General features: G+C 45.5%; 1 protein-coding gene across 2 annotated transcripts in view; it reads left to right on the top strand.

Annotated features, from left to right (window-relative positions):
• The first annotated feature begins 2,942 nt into the window (after positions 1 to 2,942).
• The window catches only part of WFDC3 (WAP four-disulfide core domain 3), a 79,200-nt gene continuing 64,791 nt past the window's right edge, over positions 2,943 to 17,351 (top strand). Inside the window, exon 1 of one of the 2 annotated variants that reach the window (XM_066587239.1) lies at positions 2,943 to 3,086. In XM_066587239.1, the coding sequence (XP_066443336.1) occupies positions 3,005 to 3,086 (82 nt within the window). In that variant the 5' untranslated portion in view covers positions 2,943 to 3,004. The remainder of the gene's footprint in view (positions 3,087 to 17,351) is intronic. The other variant, XM_066587242.1, reaches the window with a different exon arrangement.

Below are 17,351 nucleotides of genomic sequence, written 5' to 3'. Positions count from 1 at the left end.
AACTATTTGTAAGTTCAACCATTCTCTTTCTTATCCCAGGACAATATATAGCAATATATGTATTTTAAGACAAGGGTACATACGCTCTCTTAGCAGTCATTACGTTTCAAAACTTTTCGTTGGTGTAAAAATCATACATTCACAGGTTCACACTACACACACACACTTCAGACAGCAGTTCACCATGCAGGGCTCCTACCCACTTGCGTTTTTTTTAACGCTGCTATACTGCTGCTTTTTAAAAAAAAGCATCGCAAGTTTGTGATTTGCGATTTTTGTGCGATGCGTTTTTAACATTAGAAAGTCCTATCGACAATCGTGTTAAAAAAGTGCAGCGATATTGCAGCGTTAAAAAAAACGCAAGTGGATAGGAGCCCTTACAGATTTACATACAGATTTCTTACCCAAAAACCTACCGTCTGTCTGATTCTTTTACACGAATCTCAAAGCATGACAGCTATTTTGCCTAGACTGAGAAATGGTTGTGACTTATGTTGGGCATCAACCGTTAGTGCAAATGAAAGATTTGCTAAAAGGTATGTCTCTAGGTATCCAAATTAATTGTTTAAATTCAAGCTCGAATTGGCTTACAGATCACACACAGCATTGGATGTGATTGGAAGTCGTCTGTTTATTCCAGTAACCAGCAGAAGTGTATATATACAAAAGACAATTCAATGAGGCTAGAACAGGCCTCACTTGTGATAATTATAATTTATTATAATTCATTTATTATCATTGGTTTGTACAACTAAACAAGAATAGTGATGTATTAGTTGTCAGACTGGACTTCTCTCCATCCAAAGATATATATAAAATGTATAAACAAGATATAGCTTTTTCTTGGAGAACGGGTAGTGCTGACACAACCATCAGTCTGGTTTCTTCAGCATACATAATAAGTAGACACCGGCACATCCACAGATATTATAGAGGCATACTTAGGCCAATGGTGCACGATCCAAACGTATATCCGAACCTCTGGATCCAAACATAGAATTTTGCAGATACTTGGTGAATAGATCAGCACTCTGGGGTTTTCTTTTTTTCAAAACGAATAACCTTTATTCCTCAGTATAAAAGACTGCACTGCTGCAACGTTTCGATCCTCTATGGATCTTTTCAAGCATGCAGTAAAGGCTAAAAAAGCACATATATATACATATAAAACATATACCCAGCAACCAATAGACAGACCATTTCATACATAACCCCGCCTCAACAAGGCAACGATTGGATCGACACCATGCAGCACACCAGACTCAAATCAATTGCAGATAACTAATAGCAAAAACAGCAGAAGTAATTAATCAATCATGCACTTACCACGGTGTGTGTAGCTCGGCTTGCACATGAGCGGATGGAGTCAAAGATCCATATCCGCCCTGAAGCAGGAGAATACTGTGACGCAACCGTCACCTCCCAGCAACGTGTAAGCACACCATTGTACATGCGTGGGCCGGATCCAATCACAGTGGTGCCCATACCCACTTTAGTCTCAAATGCTGCATAGCGCATGCGCAACCCCTTAGTTGAACAAAGCTATAGATGAGAATAAGGCCTCGGTCACACGACCGTTTTTTGGTCCGATCTGCAGACGCGCTTGCGATCTGCAGATCTATAGACCAAATGCATCCCAATGGGATCGGTCACATGTCCGCTTTTTATGCGGATGTACGATCAATTATAGGACACAACGATTCGCAGAATGCGCCTATCTGCGTTCTGCACATCTCTGTGTTCTATATATGTGCTCAATGGGGCCGTCAGCAGCAGCGCCGACCCCATTGAGAACATATACTAAAGATCGTTCTCCTCTGCCACAGCTGTAACAGCTGTGGCAGAGAAGAACGAAGTTCGCACATTGAATTCAATGGACCCGGCAATACAGCCGGCTCCATTGAAAGTAATGGGCTGCCGGCGTGCGTGGGATGAATTTTCGGGAAGGGCTTAAAAATATAAGCCCTTCCCTGAAAATCATCCTAAAATGTGTAAAAAAAAAAAAGTATACTCACCTTTTCCCAGCAGCCGGAGTTCAGCCACGTCCGGCCGGCAGTTCTCCTGAACTGCTCTGTGTAGTATTCAGCAGCCGGGGATTTAAAATCCCCGCCTGCTGAATGGGCTGCCTCTGATTGGTCACAGCCCTCACCAATCAGATATACAAGATAAAGTACACCAGTAGCACACTTCAACCCTATCAGGGGTCAGGTCAGTGATGCATAATCCAAGCCCGTACCACAAAAGAACCAAAGGTCCACGTTAAAGTCCACAATAGAGAATGACTGGCAGCATAGGCAGGATTGCAAACGTGAAAAAAGGCTTCTTTATTCACCAATCAGAGGCAGCTCCCACTCACCCATTCATGAATTCATGAATGGGTGAGTGAGTGCTGCCTCTGATTGGCTGAGTGCAGGGACCAATCAAAGGCAGCTCTCAGCTATTGAATGACAGCTGCGGAAGCGCAGCTGGCTAATAGAATGTCCCGCCTCGCAGAAATGTTTGGCCACTGGTACCTCTTTGTTTCTCGTATGCATATTGCTTTTATGCTTGGAGATCCTTTGTCGTACCTCCAAGGTAGTCTCCCCTATGTACATAAGGGCACAGGGGCAGATCACCATATAAATGACGTAAGAGGAGGTGCAAGAAAAGCGGCCTCTGATGTAGTACTTATGCCCAGTTCTCAGGTGAGTAAAGCTGTCACCCTCATCACAAAATGGATTCATATTTACTGCTCTAACAGGAGGAATGAGGGTTACATAGTGATGTAGTGTAGTAGATCAGCAGGTTTACCATGTTATGTTACTTTGAAGTTGTATAAATGCAAACTATGTCAAAAATGTCAGATTTTGCAATAATTTACCAATGCACATTGTTAGTGCAAGGTACAGGTCACAATGTACCACTGATTCTGCCTTTTTCTGCATGACCGCTCACACGCAGGTCCTCATTGTCTGCTTATTTATAAGAGTCTGCACTCAGAAATTACATTACAACTATCATAACCATGATGAAGATGAGCAGACTTCAAGCCTCGTTCCTGGGGCTCTTGCTCTGTTCTGTCGTCCTGATGGTATCATCATCATATGGTAAGTTATACCTGTTCTAGCAGTATCATAGAAGAGATAGAGATGTTATATAATGTATGTAGTATGTACACCGGGGTATATTACACCCAACATATGAAACAATTTTGTAGGTCCAGGTATCATCCTGATATATATAATGTGTGCACTGTTGATGAATCCCATCAGCTAGTGACCTACAGGTAGGTTGGTCCTCTGCCTAAACTCATGGGATTTCTTACTGGGTCAGTATATAGCTTTTTTGTAACTCGGTTTCAGGCGAGGGAAGTGATACTTCAGCCTTCCATTGTGTAGGAACACGGATAGTGACATGTCAGCAATCTGTAATGCAGAGCCTCCGGGAAAAAGTTATCATATCACTTACATAGCACTAAAAACAAAGCTTACAGCTTTATATAATATATGGTTTTATTTGCATTTTAGTAGCTTTTTAAAAACTATCTTTTTGTCCAAACATTTTTGTGCAAGTCTTTTTGTATAAGTTATTTTAGAAAGCCCGTGGATAAAACACATTAAAGTACCCCACTGTGACATAAAAAGCTGGGGAAAAAAACAGATGACAGAGTAGAGAAAAATTATTTACATAACAAAAAATAAATACTTGGCGACTCATACTGTAAATGAGTGGTGTATGTTTGGTTCAGAATTTCCCAGAGTCGGCATCACCTTTAGGCTAAGTGCATAGGGGACAGATTTGCTACAGAATACTCACAGCAACAAATCTACATTAACAACTGCACCACTTGGTGTGGATTTTAAGCCGGATTTCGGTGCGGAATTCACCCCCTTATTAGAAGAGGCGGATTCTGCAGCGTATTTGGTGCTATAATTGACATTCTGTGGACTTATATGGCGCACCACATGTCACCATATGTGTGGACATGGCCTCAGGGGGCTTTCACACGTAACACCCAACACACCGTGGAAATTCATACAGAAATCTGCATGTCTACATGTGGATTCTCAAATCTGTGTCAAAATTTTTCCATATGGTGGAAATGTTTGCTGCCAATTCTGGTACATGTAAAGCACCCTTATACCCCATATCGATAACCCTATAACAGCTGAAAAGTTAGCAATGTAGGAATAAGGTGGGTTTACACGGAACGATTAGCTTTCAAAGAATTGCTGGATAGTTTGCATTTGGATAATAATCATTTATCAGCCAACGATCGAAATATGAACTATGATTCGTTCACTCATCGTTCATTTCACGCTGGCATAAAAATTATCGTTGGCTCAATTGCTGATCGTTTGGTTTAAGCAGCGATCATTCAGTCATTCTCATTCACTGGCACTGAGAACTGAAGACTTAACGATCCTGTTAAACAAATATATATACATAAGATTTATCTGTGTGTAAACTGACCACTCAAGAAAACGGACATCATTTACTGGATCACTTGGGTGAACTATTATTCCTAAACTATTACTATGAGAATGGCTCTTTTTGCCAGGATGAACACTGGTATAAAGGCTTCATCTCAGACACTTTTTTCCAGTGTTTTAAAGTGCTCGTAATAAAGCACTACGCAATTAAAGTGCTTTTAACCCCTTAATGGTGCAGCCCACAGTTTTTTTTCTTTTCTCCCCGCTAACAAAATCATAACTTTTGTTCTTCCATTGATGTAGCTGTCTGAGGTTTTGTGTTTTGCGGGACGAGTTGTATTTTTTAGTGGTATTATTTTATTTACCATATGATGTTCTGTAAAATTTCTAACTGCAGTAAAATTATAAAAAACACAAATTCTGCCATCTTTGGGGTCGGTGGGGGGGGGGGGGGTCTTGTTTTCATGGCGTACACAGCAGCATAGATGAAACAACTTTATTCTAATGAATTGAAGTGATACCAGGTTTATACACTGTGTTTCGTTTAGCTGCACTGTTTATATAATAAAATATCTTTGGAAAATATAAGATTATTCTCTGCCGATATCGTCTGACAGCCATAAGTTTTTTCAATTTTTCAGTTGATATAGTTGTGTGAGGGCTTGTTTTTTGCGGGTTTCCTGTAGATTCTATTTTGGAGATCATGTGGCGTTTTGATTGCTTTTTTATTTATTTTTCTTTGAGAAGTGGTGACCAAAAAAGCATTGTGCATGTCTGGTCATCACATTTCTGGCGTTGTGTATTTATTTTTTATTCTGACGACGTTTACTGTGCCGGATTAGTATTATGTTACTTTAATAGAGCAGACTTTTACGGATGCAGAGATACCATATATGCTTTTGCATTTTTTTTCTTTATTATGGGAAAAATGAGATGGGGCTAAATTTTAAAACCAGCTTTTATTTTTTTCTAATAATTCAACTTTTTTTTTTTAAACTTATTTTCATGTTTTTCGTCCTCATGGGGGACTTGAGCTTGCAATTGTCTGATCGCTCATACAGTTTAATGTAATACCATAGTATTACCTTATACCGCATTCTCAAAGGCAGTCTATCAAGACAGACCACAAGCACACTTGATAGGCATTCATGCGTGGCAGCCCTGGGGGCCTTCATTAAGGCCAAGGCTGCCATGGCAACTGAATGGCACCCCATGATCTCATCGCCCAGGGGCCGTTTTTGACCCCAATTGGGGTATTTAAATGCCACCCTCAGAATTGTCCCGTTCTCCTGTCACAGCAGGCGTTGCTTCTTTCCCAGTGAGAACCCCAGCGATCAGCAAGTTATTCCCTATCCTATAGATAGGGGATAGCTTGTTCTGGTAAAATCCCTTTAAGAGGTATGGAAAGAGTGGAGGGAAAACAACCACCAGACTCTTCTTTCCTTGATGCCAAAATCCTGCACCTTAAGAGGTTGTACCACAGGATAACTTGCTGATGGGTGCAGGTCTCAATGCTGAGACCCCCACTGATTTTGAATACGGGAGACCCATGTCCCCCGTCTTCCTCACTCCAGGGTTACTGAATGAAGCATAATGGAGGTTCTTTCACCGCAGATTCACAATGTGTGAACTTAGTCTTATCATTTGGGTATCACCGAGGCAAATAGGTTCCCGTAGGATTAGTATATTTCACCGTGGGGAACCACAGAAATGATAAAACGTAACTTTTATTGTTAGTACAAATAAAAGACAAACAAAAATTATTAAAAGATTTTCTTATATGTGCGTGTTACTGTGATAAAGTTTGCTATGCTCATATAACAAAGGGAAAAAGATGCGTCCAATTGTCTATTAGTGACTCCTGAAGACCTCTATCATATAAATCACAAGGGATTCACACAGAAAATGTATTTATGATTGAAATGTGCAAAATTCTGAGGTCGCAATTTCTTATTCCATCTTTGGTGATGGAAAGATAATTAGGCTCATATATAGATTTAGTCAAGACCTTGATACAAAGATGTACTGATAAATGTACATAATATCAAGTTCTATACATGTTGTCTTCTCAGAATACAACGCACGTCAGGTCGTTGTGTGTTATATCACCTGGTATCTGTTATATGTTTCCCTTGGATTATGCACACGATAGATTATAATATACCTCTTAGAGTGGTTTGCACTAGAATATTGAATGCGCTCATTTATTTATCAGGCAGACTCTGAGAGTAGTTCTATCTGATCCATATGAGATCAATTTATTTAAAGGGAACTTCGCTATAGATTGGAGGGATGTATTTCTCAGTATCCAATCATTTACCGTATGAGGGGTTTGTTACAAGATAGGACCCCCGTTTATTATAGCATCAGACGGGGACCTATCGTCTGCAAACCACTCAATTTTTGATAGACCAAGCATGTTTTCAACGAGATTGGTCGCCCTGTCTCCTCTTATCGGTAGTAATACATAACATCACTATATAATTATATGTGATATATACGGAAATTTCTATTTCCGAACTACCGAATATTAGTGACATTCTGCCTCAATTCATTAATACACCTCATGAGAACTAAGAGGTATATTATAATCTATCGTGTGCATAATCCAAGGGAAAAATATAACAGATATCAGGTGATATAACACACGACGACCTGACGTGCGTTGTATTCTGAGAAGATAATACGTATAGAACTTGATATTATGTACATTTATCAGTACATCTTTGTATCAAGGTCTTGACTAAATCTATATATGAGCCTAATTATCTTTCCATCACCAAAGATGGAATAAGAAATTGCGACCTCAGAATTTTGCACATTTCAATCATAAATACATTTTCTGTGTGAATCCCTTGTGATTTATATGATAGAGGTCTTCAGGAGTCACTAATAGACAATTGGACGCATCTTTTTCCCTTTGTTATATGAGCATAGCAAACTTTATCACAGTAACACGCACATATAAGAAAATCTTTTAATAATTTTTGTTTGTCTTTTATTTGTACTAACAATAAAAGTTACGTTTTATCATTTCTGTGGTTCCCCACGGTGAAATAGTCTTATCATTGGTGGACAAGTTGACAATTGCCTAAAAAGACTTGTTGAAATCTCACCCTTTTTGCTGATACTGTAATACGCTGAGAATTTTCCATCCACAAATCCAGATGGAAAATTCACACCAAATCCACCCTGTGTGAACATAACCTTAACCACTTCATGCAAGGCATCATAATAATACTTCACAGCTTGCATGCACTTCGCATGAGCCCCTATACTACTACAGCCAGTGATGACGTGGGCTATGGAGCTGTGCTTGTGCCATCACTTGGCACCTCACATGAACAGCCGGAATTGGTGCTAACTCTAGAACCTTGCCATTTAACCCCTCAGATGCTGATTGTTGGGGAGTGGATGAGTTGGCATAGCAGCCCTAGAGCTCTCAAGGCCTACCATAGCTGTGGAACCTAATATAGCAATAAATAATACACTGCAATATGAGGTATAATGGTGTATTATACAAGCAATGAGATGATCGCATGTTCAATTCCCATCTGAGACATAAAGAAAATTTGAAGAGTAAATAAAATTTCCAATTTAAAAAATGCATCTTTTTTGGCATCATTTAAATAATACATTTTCACAAATAAAGTGTTTTTTTGTAGAACAGTGAAACAAAATTCAAAAAACATATTTTGGTATCATTCTGCTGTCAGATGATAATGAGCCCCAGAAAAATGTCACTTATACCACATTGTGAACTCTGCAAAAATCCCCAAAAAGTAATAAAATAAATTTTAACAATTAATAAAAGTTATACAATACATTGTAAATATCACAAAATGGTACCAAAAATGTATGTTTTTTGAAATACAAAATTCTGGGATTAAGAGATTGACGACCTATCCTCAGGTTTGGCCAGTATCCAATCAATGGTGGTCCGTATCTCAGGATCCCTATGATCAGCTGTTTGAATTAGCCGCAGTGCTTGTGTGAGTACCGCTGCCTCTTCTCTGGCTAGTGATGTCCCATTCATTGGTCACATGGCCTGAGAGTAGCTCAGTCCCAATGAAGTGAATGGGATTGAGCCACCATACAGAAAGAGCCGTTATACAGCCTGATATGCGCTAGTTGCCACCCGCCCGGTGAGTCGCTGGTCTGTAACTAAGTCTGAAGGCCAGTGCCAAAATTTCTTGTTTATCAGCCATATTAATTGTAGGTGAGAAATAACTGTCAGTTGCATGCCAGCCGGGCAGCAACCTCATACCTGACACAGTAATAATAATGTAATGTGACCCCCACAATGGCCCCAGTATAGTAGTTATAGTGACCCCTTTAGTGGCCCCAGTATTAATAGTGTCCCTCTTAGTGGACCTCTGACCTGTCAGAAACCCCATTCTATCAATCATACATTTATCTCACTCTGTCTGTAGCTCTGGTCTGGCGGTCCACTGCTGCTATAATTAAACTGTGACCCTTGACCTCTATCCCCTGGCCTATGTGCTGTGTACAGGACAGCATCTGTGTGCAGGAATGCAGATGCTGGGTGCGGTGGGAGAGGTCAGGGGACACATTCTGATTTATAGTAGCAGCAGCCTCTGGACTGGGGTTGGACTGAGTGAGTTAATCCATGATCGATGGTGTGCGGTTGCCGCCAGGCTGGAGGTCCACTAAGGGGAACACTATTAATAAAGGGGCCACTAAAGAGAGTCCCTAAGGCTACTGTACTGGGGCCACTCTGGGGGTCATTATTACTACTGGGGAAAATACTGAGGTCACTATTACTATTGGAACCACTCAGTGGGGGCCATTAAAATAACGGAGTTAAAAACATATGTCATGATAAGCTCTAACAATACCTTTAAACTACATTCCACTTTTACTTTGGCTGACATTTTTTAACAAAAAAATGTATTGGCTTTATGATGTTCAAAGCATATCAATGAATAATTACAACATTTCAGTCATGTGTACAGTCCAGCGGCAAGTAGATGGCACAGATAAATCAGGAGTTACATTGCCAGATGTAATTTCTAATAAACATACAAGATAACATAAAAGTAAAGTGCCAATTTTCACTTCTTCAGTTACTACAACTCCTAATCAGATAAATCAGTATAAACATTAGAGAACCATAAATGAGAGTAACGAGTGGGGGAAGACAAGAAGACGGGAAGAACACATAAGGAAAAAACAAAAGGGAAGAAAGGGATGAGGCTATATTATGGTTTATTATGTGGGTGAACCTGAAAAGGAAAAATTAAAATTAGCTTATTCTATTAGCTTGGCTGGAACCATGCTCCTCATTAATCTGTTGGGGGAGTAGATAAAATGCTTGAAGGTAAACTAGACTGTTCCCTAGGCACATAGTCTGCGAATAATGGAACCAGGATGACCAAGTTTTTTCGTACAACAATTCCCCAATCCATAAGAATACCTGCCGGCTTCTCATTGACCATGATCCAAGATAATTTAGTTTTCACAAAGTCTATACTAACTGAGGTTTTCCTCCAGGAGCGAGCAACTGTGATCTGTACAGCTAGGAATCAATAGGATATCCATTTGTGTGTGTGTTTGGGGATATTAGGAATTTGTTTACCCAGTAGAGCTTCCCAGGGTGTTTTTTGTAGTGACAGGTTTGTGATGGAGAATATTAGAATATATGCTTGGATCCAGCACCTATGAAGCCTAGGGCAATTCCACCAAATGTTTAGGAAGGAGCCCTCACCTCCACATACCATAAAGCATAAACTTGACGACCCCGGGAACATACTGGCCAATCGTCTCGGAACCATATACCATCGCATTAGAAGTTTATAGCCTGCCTCTGTTATTGCTACTTTAATAGAAAGCTTTGCGGTTAAAATGGTTTATCCGTGGGTGTTGTAAAGTGGGAGTACAACTTGGCGGTATTCGCAGGATGCCTGGTGTTTGAGTTGCACAGGCTCTCAAAACTAGTTAGTTCGGAAAGGTCTCATCTATTCTCCATGAGTGCTAATTAGAGATGAGCGAACACCAAAATGTTCGGGTGTTCGTTATTCGGAACGAACTTCCCGCGATGTTCGAGGGTTCGTTTCGAACAACGAACCCCATTGAAGTCAATGGGCGACCAGAACATTTTTGTATTTCGCCGATGCTCGCTAAGGTTTTCATGTGTGAAAATCTGGGCAATTCAAGAAAGTGATGGGAACGACACAGCAATGGACAGGGCAGGCGAGGGGCTACATGTTGGGCTGCATCTCAAGTTCACAGGTCCCACTATTAAGCCACAATAGCGGCAAGAGTGGGCCCCCCCCCTCCTAACAACTTTTACTTCTGAAAAGCCCTCATTAGCAATGCATACCTTAGCTAAGCACCACACTACCTACAACAAAGCACAATCACTGCCTGCATGACACTCCACTGCCACTTCTCCTGGGTTACATGCTGCCCAACCCCCCCACCACCACCACAGCGCACACCAAAGTGTCCCTGCGCAGCCTTCAGCTGCCCTCATGCCACACCACCCTCATGTCTATTTAGAAGTGCGTCTGCCATGAGGAGGAACCGCAGGCACACACTGCAGAGGGTTGGCACGGCTAGGCAGCGACCCTCTTTAAAAGGGGCAGGGCGATAGCCCACAATGCTGTACAGAAGCAATGAGAAATAGAATCCTGTGCCACCGCCATCAGGAGCTGCACACGTGGGCATAGCAATGGGGAACCTATGTGCCACACACTATTCATTCTGTCAAGGTGTCTGCATGCCCCAGTTAGACCGGGCTTTTTAATTCATAGACACAGGCAGGTACAACTCCCTATTGTGAAGTCCCCGTCGACCGACAGCATGGGTGGCTCCCTGGAACCCACCGGCGGTACACAAAAATATCCCATTGCATTGCCCAACACAGCTGAGGTAGTAATGTCGTGCGTAATACAGGTGGGCTTCGGCCCACACTGCATGCCCCAGTCTGACTGGGGTTCTTTAGAAGTGGACACATGTAGGTTACACTCCCTGTGGACCCACTGCCTGGGTGGGTGCCAGGAAGCCACCGGCGGTACATAGAAATATCCCATTGCATTGCCCAACACAGCTGAGGTAGTAATGTCGTGCGTAATACAGGTGGGCTTCGGCCCACACTGCATGCCCCAGTCTGACTGGGGTTCTTTAGAAGTGGACACATGTAGGTTACACTCCCTGTGGACCCACTGCCTGGGTGGGTGCCAGGAAGCCACCGGCGGTACATAGAAATATCCCATTGCATTGCCCAACACAGCTGAGGTAGTAATGTCATGCGTAATACAGGTGGGCTTCGGCCCACACTGTATGCCCCAGTCAGACTGGGGTTCTTTACAAGTGGACACATGTAGGTTACACTCCGTGTGCACCTACAGCATGGGTGGCTCCCTGGAACCCACCGGCGGTACACAAAAATATCCCATTGCATTGCCCAACACAGCTGAGGTAGTAATGTCGTGCGTAATACAGGTGGGCTTCGGCCCACACTGCATGCCCCAGTCTGACTGGGGTTCTTTAGAAGTGGACACATGTAGGTTACACTCCGTGTGCACCTACAGCATGGGTGGCTCCCTGGAACCCACCGGCGGTACATAGAAATATCCCATTGCATTGCCCAACACAGCTGAGGTAGTAATGTCGTGCTTAATGCAGGTGGGCTAAAAATATATTTGATTACACTGTAGGCGAGGGCCCACAAAAATTGCTGTATCAACAGTACTAATGTACATCCCAAAAATTGGCCATGGCCAGCCAAGAGGGCAGGTGAAACCCATTAATTGCTTTGGTTAATGTGGCTTAAGTGGTAACTAGGCCTGGAGGCAGACCAGTGTAACGAAAAATTGGTTCAAGTTACAGTTCCAACGCTTTTAAGAGCATTGAAACTTTTAAAAATTGTTTAGAAAAATTATTTGAGTGAGCCTTGTGGCCCTAAGAAAAATTGCCCGTTCAGCGTGATTACGTGAGGTTTCAGGAGGAGTAGCAGGAGGAGGAGGAGGAGGAATATTAGACACAGATTGATGAAGCAGAAATGTCCCCGTTTTGGATGGTGAGAGAGAACGTAGCTTCCATCCGCGGGTGCAGCCTACGTATTGCTTACGTATCGCTGCTGTCCGCTGGTGGAGAACAGAAGTCTGGGGAAATTCAGCCTTTGTTCATCTTGATGAGTGTTAGCCTGTCGGCACTGTCGGTTGACAAGCGGCTACGCTTATCTGTGATGATTCCCCCAGCCGCACTAAACACCCTCTCCGACAAGACGCTAGCCGCAGGACAAGCAAGCACCTCCAGGGCATACAGCGCTAGTTCAGGCCACGTGTCCAGCTTCGACACCCAGTAGTTGTAGGGGGCAGAGGCGTCACCGAGGATGGTCGTGCGATCGGCTACGTTATCCCTCACCATCCTTTTACAGTGCTCCCGCCGACTCAGCCTTGACTGGGGAGCGGTGACACAGTCTTGGTGGGGAGCCATAAAGCTGGCCAGGCCCTTAAAGACTGTTGCACTGCCTGGGATGTACATGCTGCTCGATCTCCGCACCTCCCCTGCTACCTTGCCCTCGGTACTGCGCCTTCTGCCACTAGCGCTGTCGGATGGGAATTTTACCATCAGCTTGTCCGCAAGGGTCCTGTGGTATAGCAACACTCTTGAACCCCTTTCCTCTTCGGGAATGAGAGTGGGCAGGTTCTCCTTATAGCGTGGGTCGAGCAGTGTGTACACCCAGTAATCCGTTGTGGCCAGAATGCGTGCAACGCGAGGGTCACGAGAAAGGCATCCTAACATGAAGTCAGCCATGTGTGCCAGGGTACCAGTACGCAACACATGGCTGTCTTCACTAGGAAGATCACTTTCAGGATCCTCCTCCTCCTCCTCCTCCTCAGGCCATACACGCTGAAAGGATGACAGGCAATCAGCCGGTGTACCGTCAGCAGCGGGCCAAGCTGTCTCTTCCCCCTCCTCCTCATCCTCCTCATGCTCCTCCTCCTCCTCCTATACGCGCTGAGAAATAGACAGGAGGGTGCCCTGACTATCCAGCGGCATACTGTCTTCCCCCGCCCCCGTTTCCGAGCGCAAAGCAGCTGCCTTTATGGTTTGCAGGGAATTTCTCAAGATGCATAGCAGAGGAATGGTGACGCTAATGATTGTAGCATCGCCGCTCACCACCTGGGTAGACTCCTCAAAATTACCAAGGACATGGCAGATGTCTGCCAACCAGGCCCACTCTTCTGAAAGGAATTGAGGAGGCTGACTCCCACTGCGCCGCCCATGTTGGAGTTGGTATTCCACTATAGCTCTACGTTGTTCATAGAGCCTGGCCAACATGTGGAGCGTAGAGTTCCACCGTGTGGGCACGTCGCACAGCAGTCGGTGCACTGGCAGCTTAAAGTGATGTTGCAGGGTGCGCAGGGTGGCAGCGTCCGTGTGGGACTTGCGGAAATGTGCGCAGAGCCGGCGCGCCTTTACGAGCAGGTCTGACAAGCGTGGGTAGCTTTTCAGAAAGCGCTGAACCACCAAATTAAAGACGTGGGCCAGGCATGGCACGTGCGTGAGGCTGCCGAGCTGCAGAGCCGCCACCAGGTTACGGCCGTTGTCACACACGACCATGCCCGGTTGGAGGCTCAGCGGCGCAAGCCAGCGGTCGGTCTGCTGTGTCAGACCCTGCAGCAGTTCGTGGGCCGTGTGCCTCTTATCGCCTAAGCTGAGTAGTTTCAGCACGGCCTGCTGACGCTTGCCCACCGCTGTGCTGCCACACCGCGCGACACCGACTGCTGGCGACATGCTGCTGCTAACACATCTTGATTGCGAGACAGAGGAGGAGGAGGAGGAGGAGGGTGCTTTAGTGGAGGAAGCATACACCTCCGCAGATACCAGCACCGAGCTGGGGCCCGCAATTCTGGGGGTGGGTAGGACGTGAGCGGTCCCAGGCTCTGACTCTGTCCCAGCCTCCACTAAATTCACCCAATGTGCCGTCAGGGAGATGTAGTGGCCCTGCCCGCCTGTGCTTGTCCACGTGTCCGTAGTTAAGTGGACCGTGGCAGTAACCGCGTTGGTGAGGGCGCGTACAATGTTGCGGGAGACGTGGTCGTGCAGGGCTGGGACGGCACATCGGGAAAAGTAGTGGCGACTGGGAACTGAGTAGCGTGGGGCCGCCGCCTCCATGATACTTTTGAAGGACTCAGTTTCCACAACCCTATACGGCAGCATCTCAAGGCTGATGAATTTTGCTATGCGGACGGTTAACGTTTGAGCGTGCGGGTGCGTGGCGGCGTACTTGCGCTTGCGCTCGAACACTTGCGCAAGCGACGGCTGGACGGTGCGCTGAACTACACTGCTGGATGGGGCCGAGGACAGCGGAGATGAGGGTGTGGGTGCAGGCCATGAGGCGGTAGTGCCTGTGTCCTGAGAGGGGGGTTGCATCTCAGTGGCAGGTTGGGGCACAGGAGGAGAGGCAGGGGTGCAAACCGGAGGAGCTGAACGGCCTTCGTCCCACCTTGTGGGGTGCTTGGCCATCATATGTCTGCGCATGGTGGTGGTGGTGAGGCTGTTGGTGGTGGTTCCCCGGCTGATCTTGGCGCGACAAAGGTTGCACACCACTGTTCGTCGGTCGTCTGCACTCTCAGTGAAAAACTGCCAGACCTTTGAGCACCTCGGCCTCTGCAGGGTGGCATGGCGCGAGGGGGCGCTTTGGGAAACACTTGGTGGATTATTCGGTCTGGCCCTGCCTCTACCCCTGGCCACCGCACTGCCTCTTGCAACCTGCCCTGCTGATGCCCTTGACTCCCCCTCTGAAGACCTGTCCTCCTGAGTAAGCGTTGCACACCAGGTGGGGTCAGTCACCTCATCGTCCTGCTGCTCTTCCTCCGAATCCTCTGTGCGCTGCTCCCTCGGACTTACTGCCCTTACTACTACCTCACTGCAAGACAACTGTGTCTGATCGTCATCGTCCTCCTCACCCACAGAAAGTTGTTGAGACAGTTGGCGGAAGTCCCCAGCCTCTTCCCCCGGACCCCGGGAACTTTCGAATGGTTGGGCATCAGTGACGATAAACTCCTCTGGTGGGAGAGGAACCGCTGCTGCCCAATCTAAGCAGGGGCCCGAGAACAGTTCCTGGGAGTGTTCCCGCTCCTGAGCAGGTGTCATTGTAGTGGAGTGAGGAGGCTGGGAGGAAGGAGGAGCAGCAGACAGAGGATTCGGATTTGCAGCAGTGGACGGCGCAGAACTGCGTGTTGACGATAGGTTGCTCGAAGCACTTTCTGCCATCCAGGACAGGACCTGCTCACACTGCTCATTTTCTAATAACCGTCTCCCGCGTGGACCCATTAATTGGGCGATGAATGTGGGGACGCCAGAAACGTGCCTCTCTCCTAATCGCGCAGCAGTCGGCTGCGACACACCGGGATCAGGAGCTCGGCCTGTGCCCACACCCTGACTTGGCCCTCCGTGTCCTCGGCCGCGTCCACGTCCTCTAGGCCTACCCCTACCCCTCAGCATGCTGTATTACCAGTGATTTGATTTCACAGGCAGGAAATAAATTGGCGCAAGACTGCAGGCTAAATATAATTTTTTCCCTTTTTGGAAAACGAAAGGCCCCACTGCCTCTAGTGAATGAATAATCTAAGTTTAATAACTGTGCTGTGTCCCTGCTAATGTGTCACAGAACGTGAGGGTAGCAGAGTTATTATAACTCTGGCAGAGCAGGTATTTTTTTCCCAATTAAGGAAAGCAAATGGCGAAGCCAGCAGTAAAGCGTAGCTGGGTGCGTCTGATTTTTTAACGTTGTACACGCAGCTCACACGTGTCCACAGCCCTTAGGACGGACAGAGGCTGGACAAATAGATTTGTTTTCAGTTTTTTTCCACCAAAAGGCAGCACTGCGTATATTCAATGAACATGAGAAGTTTAATAACTGTGCTGTGTCCCTGCTAATGTGTCACAGAACGTGAGGGTAGCAGAGTTATTATAACTCTGGCAGAGCAGGTTTTTTTTCCCCAATAAGGAAAGCAAATGGCGAAGCCAGCAGTAAAGCGTAGCTGGGTGCGTCTGATTTTTACAGGTTGCACACGCAGCCGACACGTGTCCACAGCCCTTAGGACGGACAGAGGCTGGACAAATACAATTTTTTTCAGTTGTTTTACAAGCAAAAGGCCGCACTGCGTATATTCAATGAATAATAACTGTGTTGTGGCCCTGCCTATACAATTCTTTCCCTGCAGTATCAATGGAGGGTGCAATGCTCTGCAGAGGCGATTTTGAGAAGAAAAAAAATATGCAGCACAGCTAACAGCAGCCAGCACAGTACTGCACACGGTTAAATATGGCCCTAGAAAGGACCGTTGAGGTTCTTGAAGGCTACACTCACTCCTAACACTCTCCCTGCCTATCCAACACTTCTGTCCCTAATGCCGGGTGCAACGCTCTGCAGAGGCGATTTTGAGAAAAAAAAATAATTGCCACTGCTAACAGCAGCCAACACACAGCTATCAGTGGCCCTAATAAGGACCTTTGGGGGTCTTGAAGCCTACACTAACTACCAATTCTTTCCCTACAGCAGCTCCGGTACAAACAGCACTGTCCCTCATCTAACTCACCAGGCATCTGAGGCGAACCGCGGGAGGGGCCGATTTTTATACTCGGGTGACATCTGATCGCCCCAGCCACTCACAGCAGGGGGGTGGTATAGGGCTTGAACGACGCAGGGGGAAGTTGTAATGCCTTCCCTGTCTTTCAATTGGCCAGAAAAGCGCGCAAACGTCTCAGGGAAGGAAGTGAATGTAACCAGAACACCGCATGGTGTTCGTTACGAATAACGAACATCCCGAACACCCTAATATTCGCACGAATATCAAGCTCGGACGAACACGTTCGCTCATCTCTAGTGCTAATACATAGTGTTTAATTTGTTGAAACATCTCCGAGCTTGGAATAGAGTGAACAGCCCGGAAGAACTCA

Source organism: Eleutherodactylus coqui, chromosome 13 (genome assembly GCF_035609145.1).
Source record: "Eleutherodactylus coqui strain aEleCoq1 chromosome 13, aEleCoq1.hap1, whole genome shotgun sequence".
Classification (NCBI taxonomy): Eukaryota; Metazoa; Chordata; class Amphibia; order Anura; family Eleutherodactylidae; genus Eleutherodactylus; species Eleutherodactylus coqui.
The sequence above is the reverse complement of the archived record's forward strand: the minus strand, read 5'-3'. Positions and strand labels throughout refer to the sequence as shown.